The 17,500-nt window shown below is 20.2% G+C and overlaps 1 protein-coding gene across 1 annotated transcript in view; it reads right to left on the reverse strand.

Annotated features, from left to right (window-relative positions):
- LOC128953358 (homeotic protein empty spiracles-like) overlaps positions 1 to 17,500 on the reverse strand; it is a 31,919-nt gene that overhangs the window by 14,080 nt on the left and 339 nt on the right. Inside the window, exons 1-2 of the mRNA XM_054298841.1 lie at positions 16,895 to 17,500; positions 10,176 to 10,468 (exon numbers count right to left, since the gene is read on the reverse strand). The exon at positions 16,895 to 17,500 is cut by the window's right edge and continues 339 nt beyond it. Coding sequence (XP_054154816.1) covers positions 10,176 to 10,468; positions 16,895 to 17,500 — 899 coding nt within the window. The remainder of the gene's footprint in view (positions 1 to 10,175; positions 10,469 to 16,894) is intronic.

The following is a 17,500-nucleotide window of genomic DNA, read 5'->3' on the forward strand; positions in this document are numbered from 1 at the left end:
TACTTAAACAATATTATTATATGACACTTGTGTTGTTTTTTGTTGTTGCTGTCTACATATAAATGCTATAATAATTATTAATGATTATTATTATATTATACTAATAAAAACAAAACACAAATAGTAATAACCAGTACTAATAATGTTATTATAGTCTTAAATAATAGGCATTTATTATATTATATTTATATATCGTATATATTTATATCACTCTCTATAGGGAATAATTACCAGAATATTCTAGACATCAAAAAATAAATTATTTTATTTATTCATTTAATTTCTATACATGTAATATATATATATAGTTTAATTTATTATAATTATCCCAATTGAGATAATTAATTGCTGGCTAATTTGTCATCAATAATTGATATATTAATACAATATATGATTATTATATATATTTTAAACTTATTATTTGAGTATATAATACTATATATTAGTTTAGGATAATTATATTTCATATATATTTATGACTAAATTGAGTAATTAAATTGTCCAGATAACTATAATGTATAATATAATTATTATGGGAATACTACTGTATATTATTGGATAATTAACTTTTTTTTAAAAAAAATAAATGTTAAAATTTTTATTTAATTATCTTTAATAATTAAACATATATATATATATATATATATATATATACTATAAACCATAGTTAATAATATTATACATGGTAATATACATACCATATACATAACAATTAAAAACAATTGTAATTGAGTTATTTTTTAAATAATTAATGTATGATTTATTATTATTTAAAACAAATATTGTTGTCTATGTATACAATTTTGTTTTTTAAAAAATATTTATGACATATACTTGAAAAAGTAGTTTATATATATATATATATAATAGGCAACGTTTTATTGTCAAAAAAAATTATTTTACATAATATATTACATATTATATAATAATAATTTATTATATATATATATATAAATTATATTATATCCCATATATCTCAATCAGTCACAAAACAAACAAAAAACTATACAATAAAACTATACAGTAAATTGTAAATTGTTAGCTTAAATGTATTGCCCTATAATAATAATAATAATAATAATAATAATAATAATAATAATAAAATAGCGTATAATCACAAATGGTTATATAAAATACAGTATATATTGTGTATACAATTCCCTATTGATTACATAGTGATTAAACACTCCCCCCTTCAATAATTTTTCTACAAATAATAATAATAATAATAAAATCATTGTCATTAATTTCCCTTGATAATTTTCCTAATATATATATATATATATACACAATAGATAATATATATATATATAAATTGTTAAGTAATTTATTATTATATGTCACACACACACACAAACACAATATAAAAGTAACCGAAAAAAAACAAATATTTAATCGATTACTACTCAAAAAAATAAATAAATAAATAGATAATAATAATAAATTTATTTATAATGATTTATTAACACTTGATTTTTAAAAAAAATATACTTATATTATTATTATTATTATTGTTAAAACTTATATTATTCAAAAATTATGAAAATAATTGCATTTTAAATTATCATATTAATTAACACATACACACAAAATGCGATTATTATTATATATCATATAATTATATATTTTTTTGAAAAAATATACTAATAATTATTATTATTATTATTTAAATATAAACTGAACTATGAAAATGTATTTATCTATAAATTTATAAATATATATATATTTATTTAATTATAATAATAATATGTAATTCATTATAACTATTGGCGTTAATCTGATATCTTTTGATTAGAAATTTATTTATTTATTTTTTTTTTGAAATAAACAAAATATAAATTACTTGTATTTGTTTATCGAGTAATAATAATAATATTATAAATTAAATAATATATTTATAATTTAATGTAAAACTATTTTCTATTATTATTATTATTATTATGTGTACCGCATTGTATTGTATAATAAATTATTGATATATAATAATAATAATAATAATAAATTATAATAAACTATATTAGTAATAATATAACGTATACTACTATTAGTTTTGTTGTTGTTATATAATACTGTATAACAATCTAATCATATATATATATGTTAAGCAGAGTCTAGTAGAGAGAGAGAGAGAGAGAGAGAGAGAGAGAGAGAGAGAGAGAGAGAGAGAGAGAGAGAGAGAGAGAGAGAGAGAGAGAGAGAGAGAGAGAGAGAGAGAGAGAGAGAGAGAGAGAGAGAGATATATATATATATATAGATGAGACTATAACTCATAAATCATTTTATTGTATATTATATATATATATATAGTGTACAATAATAAGCAAATAATAAAATAAAATAAATAATAATAATAAAATTGATAAATAAAATTGAAAGACAAATACCAGTACTTATATATATATGTATTATATGTGAGAAAACTTAGAGGCAATTGAATGGCAGCTAAACAGCAAATAACAAAAAATGCAATTAATTTGATAGTTATATAATATACTCTCTCTCTCTCTCTCTCTCTCTCTCTCTCTCTCTCTCTCTCTCTCTCTCTTTATCTCCCGCTTTGTAAGCATCGCATCACTCATTCAAAAAAAACCTAAAAACATTATATATATATATATATATTTATAAATTATATTATCTAAACAAACAGAGAGAGAGAGAGAGAGAGAGAGAGAGAGAGAGAGAGAGAGAGAGAGAACATTATTATTATTATTACTAAACAAATAACTTTATGGGCGGAGAATTCAACTTAAAAAAAATTGAGACTAATCTTTAAGTAATGTATTTTTCAACAAAAAAAAAACAAAAATAATTTTTTAAAAGTGTAAAACCATATGTAAGATACAGTATATTAAAATAAATTAGTTATATATATATATATATAAGCATATCATTCAAAAAATATTGTTTAGTAATATAAATACTGTATGCATATCTATATATTGCATATTACAAAATTGAAGTATATATACATACATATAATATTATATAATATCAATGATATAAATATTCAAATAATTTATTGTTATTACTCTCTCTCTCTCTCTCTCTCTCTCTCTCTCTCTCTCTCTCTCTCTYTCTCTAAAACTTAAATATTATATATATATATAACTAATAAGTTTCTCCTAATCTATGCATTTATAAAAAATGCAATTTAAAATCTCATTTTACTTTAAACAATAAATTTTATTTGTTTTTTATTATTATTATTATTATTATTAGTTTTTATGCGTTTGAATTATATTTTTTTCATTATTATTATTATGCAATAAAACAATCAAAAAAAAAAGATAAATATTTTTTTGACAATTTTTTTGTTTGTTGTTAATAATTTACTATTCAATTAAATTGATTTTATTTTTTGTATTACATTTAAAAAAATTTTAATTTCCAACATAAAACTAAATAATAATTAAATTCATAAATTATAATTATTAAGTAATTTTTATATAAATACAGTATTATTAATCATAATAATAATAATAATTATTATTATTAAATAAATATAATAAATATTGTGTTTTTTTTATTATAACATGGATTAAAATATTTTATTTCAAAAAATAAAATTATTTTACTGTAAATATTATACTAAATAAATATATTTATATAGTTATGACAAATGTTTTCTCGGAACTAATAATAATAATAATATTTTTTTCAAAAAACATTTATAAAAATAAATTAAGTGTTTGTATGTGTGTGTGTGTGTGTGTGTGTGTGTGTCTATGTGTGTGTGTTTATAGCATAAATACCGCACTTATAATATACAGTAAAATATGTGAAAAACTTAACACAACTAATAATATTAATAATAATAATAATAATAATACCATCACTACTACTACTACTACTACTTTAAATAATAAGTACAGTATAATCACTATAAATATTTTTATGACCCAACTGTTTATCATCAAAATCGCTGTGTGTGTGTGTGTGTGTTATGGGATGTATTGAAATATGGGTTTAGTATATACTGTATATACTATAATATATAAATTATTTAGTATTTAAACTCATGGCCTCTTACAGTACCAAAAAAAATAAATAAATTAAGTGGTATTCAACCCTTTTATTTGATTTAAACTTAGAGAGAGAGAGAGAGAGAGAGAGAGAGAGAGAGAGAGAGAGAGAGAGAGAGAGAGAGAGAGAGTATGGGTTAACCCTATCGTTAAAATATGTATATATTTTATTATCTAATATTACAACAGTAGTAGTAATAATACTAAAGTACTGTATCTGTATATATATATATGTATATACAGTACAAACACAAAAATATTAATAAATTATAGATTCAATCATATAATACCMTAACCTATAACACACACACACACACATAAACTAACCACAAAAAAAATCTGTTAAAAATTTTTAAATATTTTAGATTTTTTAAACTTAMAAAAAACTTACAAATAACTACTACTACTACTACACACATATATATATATATATATATATATATATATATATATATATATGAATAGTATACTAAATATATAAATATTTCATTAGTTAACTTTAAAATAATATATATATATAGTGATATAATTTATATATATATAWATAYAAACTAAATATTATTATTAACCATAAAATAGATGATAAAATTTTTCTTGAGAAATTTTTTTGGGCATTATTTTGTGGCATTTTATGTATAAATTTATTAWTATTATTATTATCACATATAGTAGTAATACTTATATATATATAAAAAAATCATAAATACCAAGTAATTTAATTTTTAAGTAACTATTAGTGGGGTCATAGAAAAACATCAGTTAATATATATAATATAATAATATAATAATAATATATATATATTAGTTGTTATTTTTATTTTCTACACAAAAAATAATAATAATAATAATTCAACTTAAATATGTTAATTATTATTAAGCAGTATATTTTACATTAAATTAATATTATTATTATTATTATTGTTAAATAACATTTACCAAATGGGTTGCCAACAAGTTTTTTTTAAAAAAAAATAAATAAAAATGTTTAGTATATGATATATAAAGTTATATAATAATAGTATACTATATTATTAAATAAATTAACATCAAGTCTACAAAAAAAAAACGATTAGTCCTTTACTTATTTATATTGTAAGTGTTTATACATTAGTGTTTTTATAATAAGATTTGCAACAAATTAGCAATAATTTACACCAAAAAAAGATATTTTGCTGAAAAAAAACATTTAAAACAAAGAGAGAGAGAGAGAGAGAGAGATCATTACTTTAAGTGATGTTTTGCTGTTTGTTTAACAAAAAAATAATAATAATAATACTTGAATTTGTTATTATGTATATATATATATATATATATTTTAGTATATATTAACAAATATTATACAGTAAATACTTAAACTTATWTATMTATATTAGCATAAATTACACACTGATATTATTATTATTATTGTTAATTTATACAATGTTATACACAATATAATAATTATATATATATATATATATATATATATATATATATATATATATATATATATATAACTAGTTGTTTCTTAAGTTATTATTTAAATTTTATTGTTGTTGTTGATTAAAACATAACTATACAACAAATAAATACTATATAATAATAATAATTTTCTATATAAAAATTATATTTGTTATATATATTACATGATAAAAGCAACAACAAAATTTTATTGTATATTGTATTATATTAGATGTAATAAATATTATTACAACAAATTTGTCAACTAAATCATTATATGATACTTTTATATATATATATATATATATATATATATATATATATATATATATATRTATAGTATATTAATATATATTTGTCATTGAGATAGCAATGGGTGAAACCTCTAAATCGGATGAGACATTAGATAATGATTTTTTTAGGTATAKTWTATATATATATATAAATCTAATTTGTATTCATAATATGTCTAAACCATTAAATAATAACATTGTGTATCCTATATATATATAATATATAATATTTTTGTTGTTGTTGTTGTTGTTGTTGTTATTATTATTATTATGCTAACTATTATTTCACTATAGAGTATATATGTGGCAATAAGCACCTGGATGTTGATAATAGACGATGCTTTACATACTATATATATATATATATATATAAAGAAAACTTAACGTTTACTAACTTATATACATTAATCTCTCTCTCTCTCTCTCTCTCTCTCTCTTTCATTCATTCATTATGTATACCTAAATAAAAACCGTCAACTAATATATACATACATTACATATATRTATAGTAATATAACAACTAATAGTTAGGCACTCATTATATAAGCACTTATTTAGGCATTCATTTGACTATAACTTATAGCTATATATTGTTTAATAACAATAAAACAAAACTTGTTTTTTTTGGTTAGCTCTCTCTCTCTCTCCTCTCTTACTCCCAGATTATTGTATTGTTATTGTCTTACAATATATATATATATATATAAATATAAAATTATATTTCACTAACATTTACCTTCAATAAGTATTATAATGATATCTTATTTTATTATTATTATAATTATTAGTATTATATTTTGTTTTGTTTTGCCAATTGTTTTATTTTCTCTCCCAATAATAATAATAATAATAATAATTTTTTATTGTATTATTCATTCACATAAAATACAGTAAAATATACTAAAAATTTACATAATTAAACTATTGCTTAAAGTTAAAAAAATTTATTAAGGCATTAATATATTTATAATTTAGCGTTTAATATCTGTAATAGTTTTTTTTTTGTTGTTGAAAAATAGTAAAAGTTTTGTTATTTTTTTGGGGTATAAAACTATAAATTTTCAAAAAACAATTTATAGCGATTATATGCATAGTATTTATTGATAACTATATATATATATATATATATTAGGCGCCCAACAATTGTTAATAATATAGATATGCATATTATGTAATAATAATAATAATAATAATGTTTAACAATTTAGATATTATTATTAACTTATTATTATTATAGTATTAAAAAATATTATTTATAAAAATAACAGATGCCCTGGCTAATTTAATGCGCGTGTAATGTAATACAAAAATTATTTTTAAACATTTAGCAAAAAAAATAATAAAAAAATTTTTGTTAGATAATTGAGTTAACAATAGGTACTGTATATATACATTTCAAAAAAAAATTGATACAATATATATATATATATATATATATATAGATAATTATTCAACAACAACAAAATATGCATGTATATTAATAGGATATATATAATAAAAAGTGGGTCCAAACAAACAAATTAGTTATAAAATAATAATAAAAAAAAAGGTCATGGGACCTATTAGGCTAATACAGTATAACCTTTAAAATTATTATTTAAATATAATTTATATACATATTTAATAATATTTTCAACATATTATGCAAATTAATTGTCGGTAAAAAAATAGTAAACCCATCACAGGGCTAGCAAATCAAGTTTTTTTTTGTTTTGTTTAATACTATTATTATTATTTGCCATTAATTATAATATACTGTAATATAATAATAATAATATAAATGTTTTGTTGTCTAATATTTTTGTTTTGTTTTGTAATTCATATTCAAATTATTATTATTATTATTATTATTAAGACTATAGTTTATTAATCTCTAAATATACTATATATTAGTATTAATTGTAATTTTTAAATATATATATGTATATTATTTTTAAAAATTTTTGATATAATAAAATTAGTGATAAAAAGAAATTATATAAATTAATTAATTAAAATAATAAATTTCATTAAATAAAATATTTTAAAAAAATTAATATTATCTCTTATCTAAATATTTATTATTATTATTATTTATTTTAATTGTTTTACAAAAAACTATAAAACCATATATCCGTAGTACTAATTATTATACATAATATGATATATATATATATATTAAATGTTTTTTTTAATATCCCATACCTTCACCCCTACACCCTTTCCCTATAATTTTTTGTTTTGTTTTTATAGTTTATTGTTTTATAAACTAATAATAATAATAATAATAATAATAATATATGATATCATTAAAAACAAAGTTAAATCATTAAATACTTTATATAAGAGAGAGAGAGAGTTTAATGAATGATAAACTAAAAAAACATTATTTTTTTATAAATTAATTTATGGATAAAAACTTTTTTTAATACTTTTAATAAACTATTGCAATGTGTATTGTTTTGAAAACAAAAAAAAATAATAATTATAAACAAAACAAAACAAAAAATACTTGAAAAACTTTTTTCATATAAGTAATAATGAATATAATAATTAGTATTATTATTATATATTCACTGTCAGTGAGAGAGAGAGAGAGAGACTATAAATATATTTTTTTTGCATAAGAGCTCACTTAACAAAACATTTAGATCTCATTAAAAAGCATTATTTACAGTCAATTATATATATATATATATATATAATATATAAGATATAATTTATTTAGTAAATTAAAATATATTAAAAGATAGTGAGTGAGAGAGAGAGAGAGAGAGAGAGAGATGGCAACTAATTTTTTTATTATTATTATTGTTTTGTTTATTACAAACACCACACCAGTAGTAGTAGTAGTAGTACAGGAAATACACGTACGTGGGACAGGTATGTATGTGACAGTGAGAGTATAGTAGTAGTAGTAGTCGACTAATTAGGAGTCAATGAGAGAGAGAGAGAGAGARAGAGAGAGAGAGAGAGAGARAGAGAGAGAGAGAGAGATAGTCCCGGTGTTTGTCGTCCTTAAAAACTTCTACTATAGGGGTGACGGACGTGACCGACAAACTAATAGGTGGTAGTAGTGTTGACGACACTGACAACGGCAGTAGCAATAGCTACCCGTCCCCGTCTACCCGTCAGTTCATATACTGGTTACACACATATATATATATATACATAGAGAAGCGCACTGGTATGCTGCCTGCAAGTTGTATTGTTTTGGATGTATTAAATAGTAATCATTAACTATAAAATATATATATATATATATATATATATATATATATATATATATATATAATATATATTATATTTTGCTGCACACAAAACAAATACGTGACACTCAAACATAATATATATATATATATATATATATATTATTCATAGACACCGCATGTTGAATGTGTATGTATTATATATACACAGTATAGTTAGTTAATGTTATTAATAATAAAAAATTAATACTTATTTGTTAGTTTCGGTTATTCATCAAATATATATTAGTAATAATAATAATAATAATAATAATAATAATAATAATTTTAATGAAACACATCAAACTTTTATCACAATTTAAATTTTTATATGAGATATATATATATATATATCCTAATAATTAAATARAAAAAAACAGTTAAAAACTATTAATTAAGTTAAACTGAAATTATTAGTTGACACCACATTAAGCTCAGGCATACTGATGATGCCCTCAAATATATATATATAGTATTGATATATATAATATATAACTGACCCATTATTAGGTATTTTATCTATTATTATTTATTTATGTATAGTAGTACACTTATCACCTGGGTTAATTAATTACCACACATACTAATATTATCATTATTATTAGCATTAGTACAGCTTCTATAGCTTAAAGGGACAGTTGTTTAATTTCAACTATACTAGTATAGTAATAATAATAATAATACTAATAATATACATACAAACTAAATAAGCGCTGTTTGTATGTAATTTAATATAAATAAAATATAATATAACTAAATAAAAATAACTATTTTTTTATGTAAACATTTTACACTAACAAACAAAACTAATTTTTTCTAAAATAGTTTTTCTTAAACTACTAATTAAATAAAATAAAATAAAAATTAATTAATTACAACAAAAACAATAAAAAAAATTTTAAAAAAAATCTAAATTAACTATTTTTTATTTAACAATATTTACGTTAATTAATTAAACAATATTACCCCCACCCCCCCCCCCCACCCCCGAAAAAACAACAACAAAATAATCAAATATATTTGTAAAATTAATATTAAAATTCAATATATTTTTTTTATATATATATATATATATATAAAGTATATAAATATTTTTCGCGCTATACTATCAAAAAAAAATAAAATAAAATAATAACTACAAAAATAATATATTTAAAAAATCAAAATAAAATAATATTTTTTAGATGACATACCTGTGTTTCCGATAGGCTCAGTGACCTGGCCAGCTCCTTGCGCTCGGCACCCACCACGTAATGATTTTTTTCAAACGCGTGCTCCAACTTTAACAGCTGATTCGGGCTGAAGGCCGTCCTAATACGTTTGGGTTTACGAAAAAACGGGGTCAAAAATGCCGGTATACCGGCCATCGGTCCAAAGTGTGCGGCAGCGGCGGCGGCCGAACCAAACTGGCCGTGAACTCCGACAGCAGCGGCGGCGGCAGCGGCAGCAGTGGCCGCGTCCATAGGTATCATACCAGGCATATGGCCTATTAGTTTGGAAAAAATAAAAAATTTTAAAAATAAATAAATAAAAATTTTGATTAATAAAAATTAAAAAAATCCAATTAATAATTTAAAACAATACTAATAATTTAATTAAATATTGTTTTATTTATTGTCTATAAATTATATATAATAAAATTTACAATTAAATTATATATATATATATATATATATGTGTGTGTGTAATAAATTTTGATTATCTACTAAATAAATTTAAATATAATTTATTATTATATTAAAAAATCAAATTATTATATAGTTAACAGTTATTGCAAATCAACCTATTACAATTTATAAACAATTTATAATTTATTAACTAAGATAGCATTATAATTAATCTTAATATTTTTTAAAAAAATAATAATAATAAAACTAATTATTATTTAACATGTGTTATTATAATTAAATCAATTTCTAAAAAAAAAATAAGATAAACTTATAGTTAATTAGATATTTATTTAGTAAATATTTTGTATAGTAATTTAAAAAAAAATAAATAAATATGTTATCACTAAATGTTATCTATTATATTATATGGGGTATCTAATATCCCCCCCCCCCGAAATAATTGCCATTTATTATTAATTATCTTAATATTATGTATTATGTATTATTATTATTATTATTATTAGTTTACTAAATAATAATTTTGTTGTTGTTGAAAAAATTTGTTATACAATATRTATATATATAATACCTGTATATTTAGGTAAAGAAAAACATGTAAATAATAAATAATAGTTTTAAAAAAAAAGTTTTTCAATTATCGAGTCATGAAATTGACTAAAAAAAAAATTTTTTTGTGTAACTTTTTTTTATTACTTCAATGCATGGCTATAATTATGTTCCCATTATTTTCAGGTATTTAGTGGTTTTATAACTAAAAAWATATAGTTTTTTTTGGTGTTTTATCTAATATATACTGTATATACAGTATATATATTGTATATATACTGTATATAGTGTTGTTGTATATAAATATATATAAGCGATAAGTCATTAATAATCACTATAATCACTAAACTACTATAAATAAGTTGATTTTTTCAAGTATAATATATATATATATAAAATTAAAATTAATTAATACTATAGAGTTTTAAATGGTATGTAACTTAACTATAAGTATAACATATATAATAATAAATAAATTAATTATTTAGTTTTTTTTTATGTATTTTGTAGTTTCATATCACTATTATAAAAAACGAAAAAAAAATCTGATAAAAATCTAATAATATGTAATACTTTATATATATAATATATTTATAGCTAATAAAACACTTAAAATACAACCAAAAAATAAATGGGAATATATTTTTGGGGCGTATTTTAAGGTTATATAATATCGTTAAATAATATTTAAGTGAAATATATATATATATACTGTATATATATATATTAAACATGTTAACACTATTATTATTAATAGTTAATATAAAATATATATTTTTATACAGTATATATAAAGTATTTAAAAAAAATAATAATGAAACCACAAGTTTATAAACAATTAACTGCCAAATTAATTAATTATTTTTTTTWTRTATATATAAACTAATATGTTTTATAAATATAAAATATATAACAAACAATTAATTGATTTTTGTTATCGATTAGTGGTTATAATGTTAATTAAAATAAAAATAAGTTGAAACATGTAATCAATAATTAATTAAAGTATAAATTATTATTTTTTTTTTTTTGATAGTTAACTTAAATAGTATTTAATTTAATATATTTATTTTAACAAAAAATAATAAATATATAAAAAAAATTTAAACTTTATAAAACACACAAAATATTAATTAAATAATAATATTTTATGATATAATCAAAAAAAAAGTAAAACTAAATAAAATTTTATTAGAAATTTATGTAAAATTTAAAATATTAAAAATTAAAATAATTGAATTTTATTATATAAATCAATTGATATATTAATTATAATGTGTTTGTTTGGTATAACTTATTGTATATTAAATCATTATTTATTTAAATCTTTTAAATCAAATTATCACTTTGAATTAAAATCATAGATAAAATTACATAAACTTTTACAAATAATTGTCAAAATATTAGTTGAAAAACATTTATTATTTACGAAATAAAACAAACAAAAAAAACAAATTTTATATGCATTTTAACTTTAGTATATATTTTTGTATATAAATTAGATATTTATATGCATTTTGTCGCAAATAATAATTTTTTTAGTAACAAATCACTATTTATTTATTTATTTCTATTGAAAAATAAAAAATTAAAATTAAATTGAATTTGTTTTGTAATAAATTAATAAAAAAATTTTATCAACAAAATTATAATATATATTTATCAATATTATTATACAAATAATTGTGTGTGAATTTATCGCTTTTTTCAACAAAAATTTTATATAATAATCAATCAATTTATATATATATATATATACAGTATATTTGTTGACCTCAAATAATAGGCGTTATAATAWACTRTGTATATTGTTTAACACACACATACATACATACAAATAGACACACATACATACACACACACATACACACACACACACACACACATACATACATACATAATAGATACAGATATTTAACACACAAATACACAAATTGTTTACACACACACTTACACACAAATAAATTGTTTTATAATTTAATATACAGTAGTATTGACACACAAAACACACACACAGTACACACACATACACACACAACACACACAATATATTGTTTATATATTTATATATATAGTTAAGTAGTAATTGTTATTAAATTGTTTACTAAATATTATTTCAGTTAATTTAAAAAATCTAATTAATTTAGTTTTTTTAAATATTATAACTTTTTCTATTTATAAAAAAAAATAAATAAAATGTTTTGTTTTATGTTTTGTTGTTTTCATAATTAGTATTTGATATTATTATTATTGCTAGTTATTCAATGTTATTGACATTTTAAATATTATATATAACATACATATAAATAATTTTATAGATATATCATTAATTATATTATATAATGTATAATTTTTTTGCATGTTTAAAAGTTTTAAACTAGTTATTATAATTATAATTATTCAAACTATAATACTGTATATATTTTTGATGATTTTTTTTATATTTATAAAATGTAAATCAAATTCAAAATCAATTGCTATCTTAAGTCACTTAAAAAAAATTAGTGGTTAAAAACTTAAGTGATTTATAAATTTTTCAAAAAAAAAACATTTATTTATTTATGAGAAACAACAACGACACTTAAAATAAATTTTTTTATTGCATATTAATATTATAAGCATTTTTATTGTATATTATTAATATATTTATTAGTATTATCATCATTTATATGGCAGTGAATATCAATAATAATTTTTTTAAATAAAATTATTTTTAATGATGAATATCACGAAATATTTTCATACTGTATAATAATTTATAAACAAAAATAAAAATGAAATGTCTATTCATAGCATAACATAATATATATATATATATATATATATATTTGGTTTAGACAGTAAATATTTTTTTGTTGTTGAATAAATGTAATACATATCACTCACACACACACATACACATACACATACACATACACATACACATACACATACACATACACATACACATACACATACACATACACATACACATACACATACACATACACATACACATACACATACACATACACATACACATACACATACACATACACATACACATACACATACACATACACATACACATACACATACACATACACATACACATACACATACACATACACATACACATACACATACACATACACATACACATACACATACACATACACATACACATACACATACACACACATACTCACACATACACAAAATACACACATACATACATACATACACACACACATACACACACACATACACACACACATACACACACATACACACACATACACACACATACACACACATACACACACATACACACACATACACACACATACACACACATACACACACATACACACACACATACACACACACACACACACACACATACATACATACACACACACATACACACATACATACACATACATATACACACATACACACACATACACACACATACACACATACATACTCACATACATACTCACATACATACACACACACACACACATACATACATATAACGTGTTGCGTGAAAATGATATCATTGCGTGCAAACAACACTTGCATAGACATAGATATATATATATATATATATATTGAAGGGACTGTTAGGTTAGGTTTTTTTTAGTTGATGGGATAAGTAGCATGTAATCTGTAGCTACCAATGTTGTTGATGATGATGACATGGATCTCACTTTTTATTTTATAAAAAAAAGTATATTAATGATAGTTAACAACAAAATAAAACTGTCCCAACAATCCCAATCTATGGGCTGCTCATCACTTAAGATAATAATAATAATAAATAGTATTATAAATAATTATAATAAAGCGTTTTATATGCAGTTTTATTTTCACTATTGAACTCAAAAAATAATTTCAATTATGACATGTATATAGAGTTTATAGAGTTTATGACATGTATTATCATTATCACCACCACTTATAATAAGATATATTATATGCCACTTAAATAATTTAGTGGTATTAATATATATATATATATATATATATATATATATATATATAGATAACACACACACACACACACACACACACACACACACACACACATTCACACACACAAAAATTTTTATCTAAATAAAAATATAAATATAATTGTTTAAATAATATGATAACTAAAGTAATTAATTAATTATTTTAATTTTAAAACTAATTTTTTTTTTGGAATTTGATTTTTAAAAAAAAATTATTTGTATAATTTGTATAAATAAATATTTTAAAAAAAAAATCATAATTAATATATTGTAATTTATATATATGTATAATAAATATTGATATTTATCATTATTGTATATCTATACCTAATTGACAAATGTTTTTTTTTTATTTTGTTTAGTTTTATTGTATTGATGTATATCTAATATATAATTAATTAATTGATATATATATATAGGGAAACAATAGGTGTTTATTGACTGTAAATTGTTTTTTTTGTTGCTATCTAAACAAACAATTAAAATAAATAAATAAATACCAACAACAAAAAATATTTATCTAATAATAACCTAAAGTTATACTGAATATTCACTATACATATAACTAACTAATAATATATATATATATATATATATATAAAACAATAAATCATTTTTACATTTAAAAACAATATGTGTGTTTAGTTAGTTTTAAATACATGTGATATATTATATTAATAATAATAATAATAATAATAATAATAACATGTATGTAATGGTTATTAATTTATATATATTTATATATATTTACAGTAAAAAAAACATAAAACATATGTTTGTATACCATTTAATAGGTGTTTTATGTCATATTTAATGGCTATTTATTATTAATGAATTATAATATAATATAATATAATATACTGTATATATATATATAATATTTAGCGAAAAAACTTTAGCGAAAATAATTTGACATTTAAAATACAATACAATTAATTAATTATTTAATTTTTTTTATTGTTATTATTATATACTTAATATGCTATCAAAATATATATATAAAATAATATTATATAATATAAATGTAATTTATTAATTAATCATAAACTTAATATTTTCAATATTGTATTTATTTAATTAAGTTGTGTTTAAAAAATAAATAAATATTTTTTTGTTGTTGATGTTTTACACAAACAACTAAATATATTTGTATTATATTTGGTGTGCAAATAATATATTTAAAATAAATAAATAATTTACACTTAATTAGATATGTCATATGTAATAATAATAATAATAATAATAATAATAATTTTTTTCAATTAATATAGTCATACACAATATAATACATGCATTTATACACACAACAACACCCAAAAATAAAACTAAAACATTATCTTTAAAAAAAATAATTAAGTTTAAGACAACAACAACAAAATAGTTAAAAATTTTTAATCAAATACAACAACAAAAAGTTTTTAATTTAATATTTAAAAAAACACTAATTGTTTTGATTTAACAAAAAATAAACACACAATTAGTATTTAACAACAATAATAATAATAATAATAATAATAACTACTACTAACTATTATAATAATAACTACTAACTAATATAATAATAACTACTACTAACTAATATAATAATAACTACTACTAACTAATTAAATTAAATCAATATACAGTATATACAACTAATTGATTAATTAAATAAAACTAAATTATTAAACAATTATTTTTTAATAACACAATTAAAAAAAAACAATTAAAAAAATTTTTTTGTTTTAAAGGACATACCGTGAAATGCGGACAACCGGCTGGCAAACGGGTGGGCCCGCATCAGACTCAGGTGCTGATAGTAGGCGGCCATCTGTGACGACGGGTGATGATAGGGACTGTTGTTGGTGTTGGTGTTGTGCTGCTGGTGCTGATGAGATACGGGTGACGATGAGGCCGAGGCCATGGCTGCCATCATTAGGGACTGTGCAGAAAACGGATGGCCAGCCATCGCTGCTGCTGCCGACCCCTGATGACCCATCATCATTAGCGGATGATGTGTGGTCATCGATGCCGAACTAGTGACCGACGCCGCACCCGATGACGGATAGGTCAGACGCGGGTTATGGAGATCGATGGCGGCCGCAGCCGCCGATGATGTGGTGCCGGCCGCGGCGCTAAAAGGACTGGTAGCCGAACCCCTGCCACCACCGCCACCGTTGGACATCATCGACAACGGCGGCGACGGACTACTGATCTGCGGCGACGACCGATTCGATGACACACCCGATAGCTGTGTTGGCGACAATCGGTTGTTGGCCATCAATGGCGGTGTAGTGTTTGGCCGCACATAACTTATCGGCGGCGGCGGCGGTGGCGATCTATTGGCTGCCGATTTGTTGCTAC

Source organism: Oppia nitens, unplaced genomic scaffold (assembly GCF_028296485.1).
Source record: "Oppia nitens isolate AA-2021 unplaced genomic scaffold, nextdenovo-longstitch-racon4-pilon3 scaffold21_pilon_pilon_pilon, whole genome shotgun sequence".
In the NCBI taxonomy this organism is placed as follows: domain Eukaryota; kingdom Metazoa; phylum Arthropoda; class Arachnida; order Sarcoptiformes; family Oppiidae; genus Oppia; species Oppia nitens.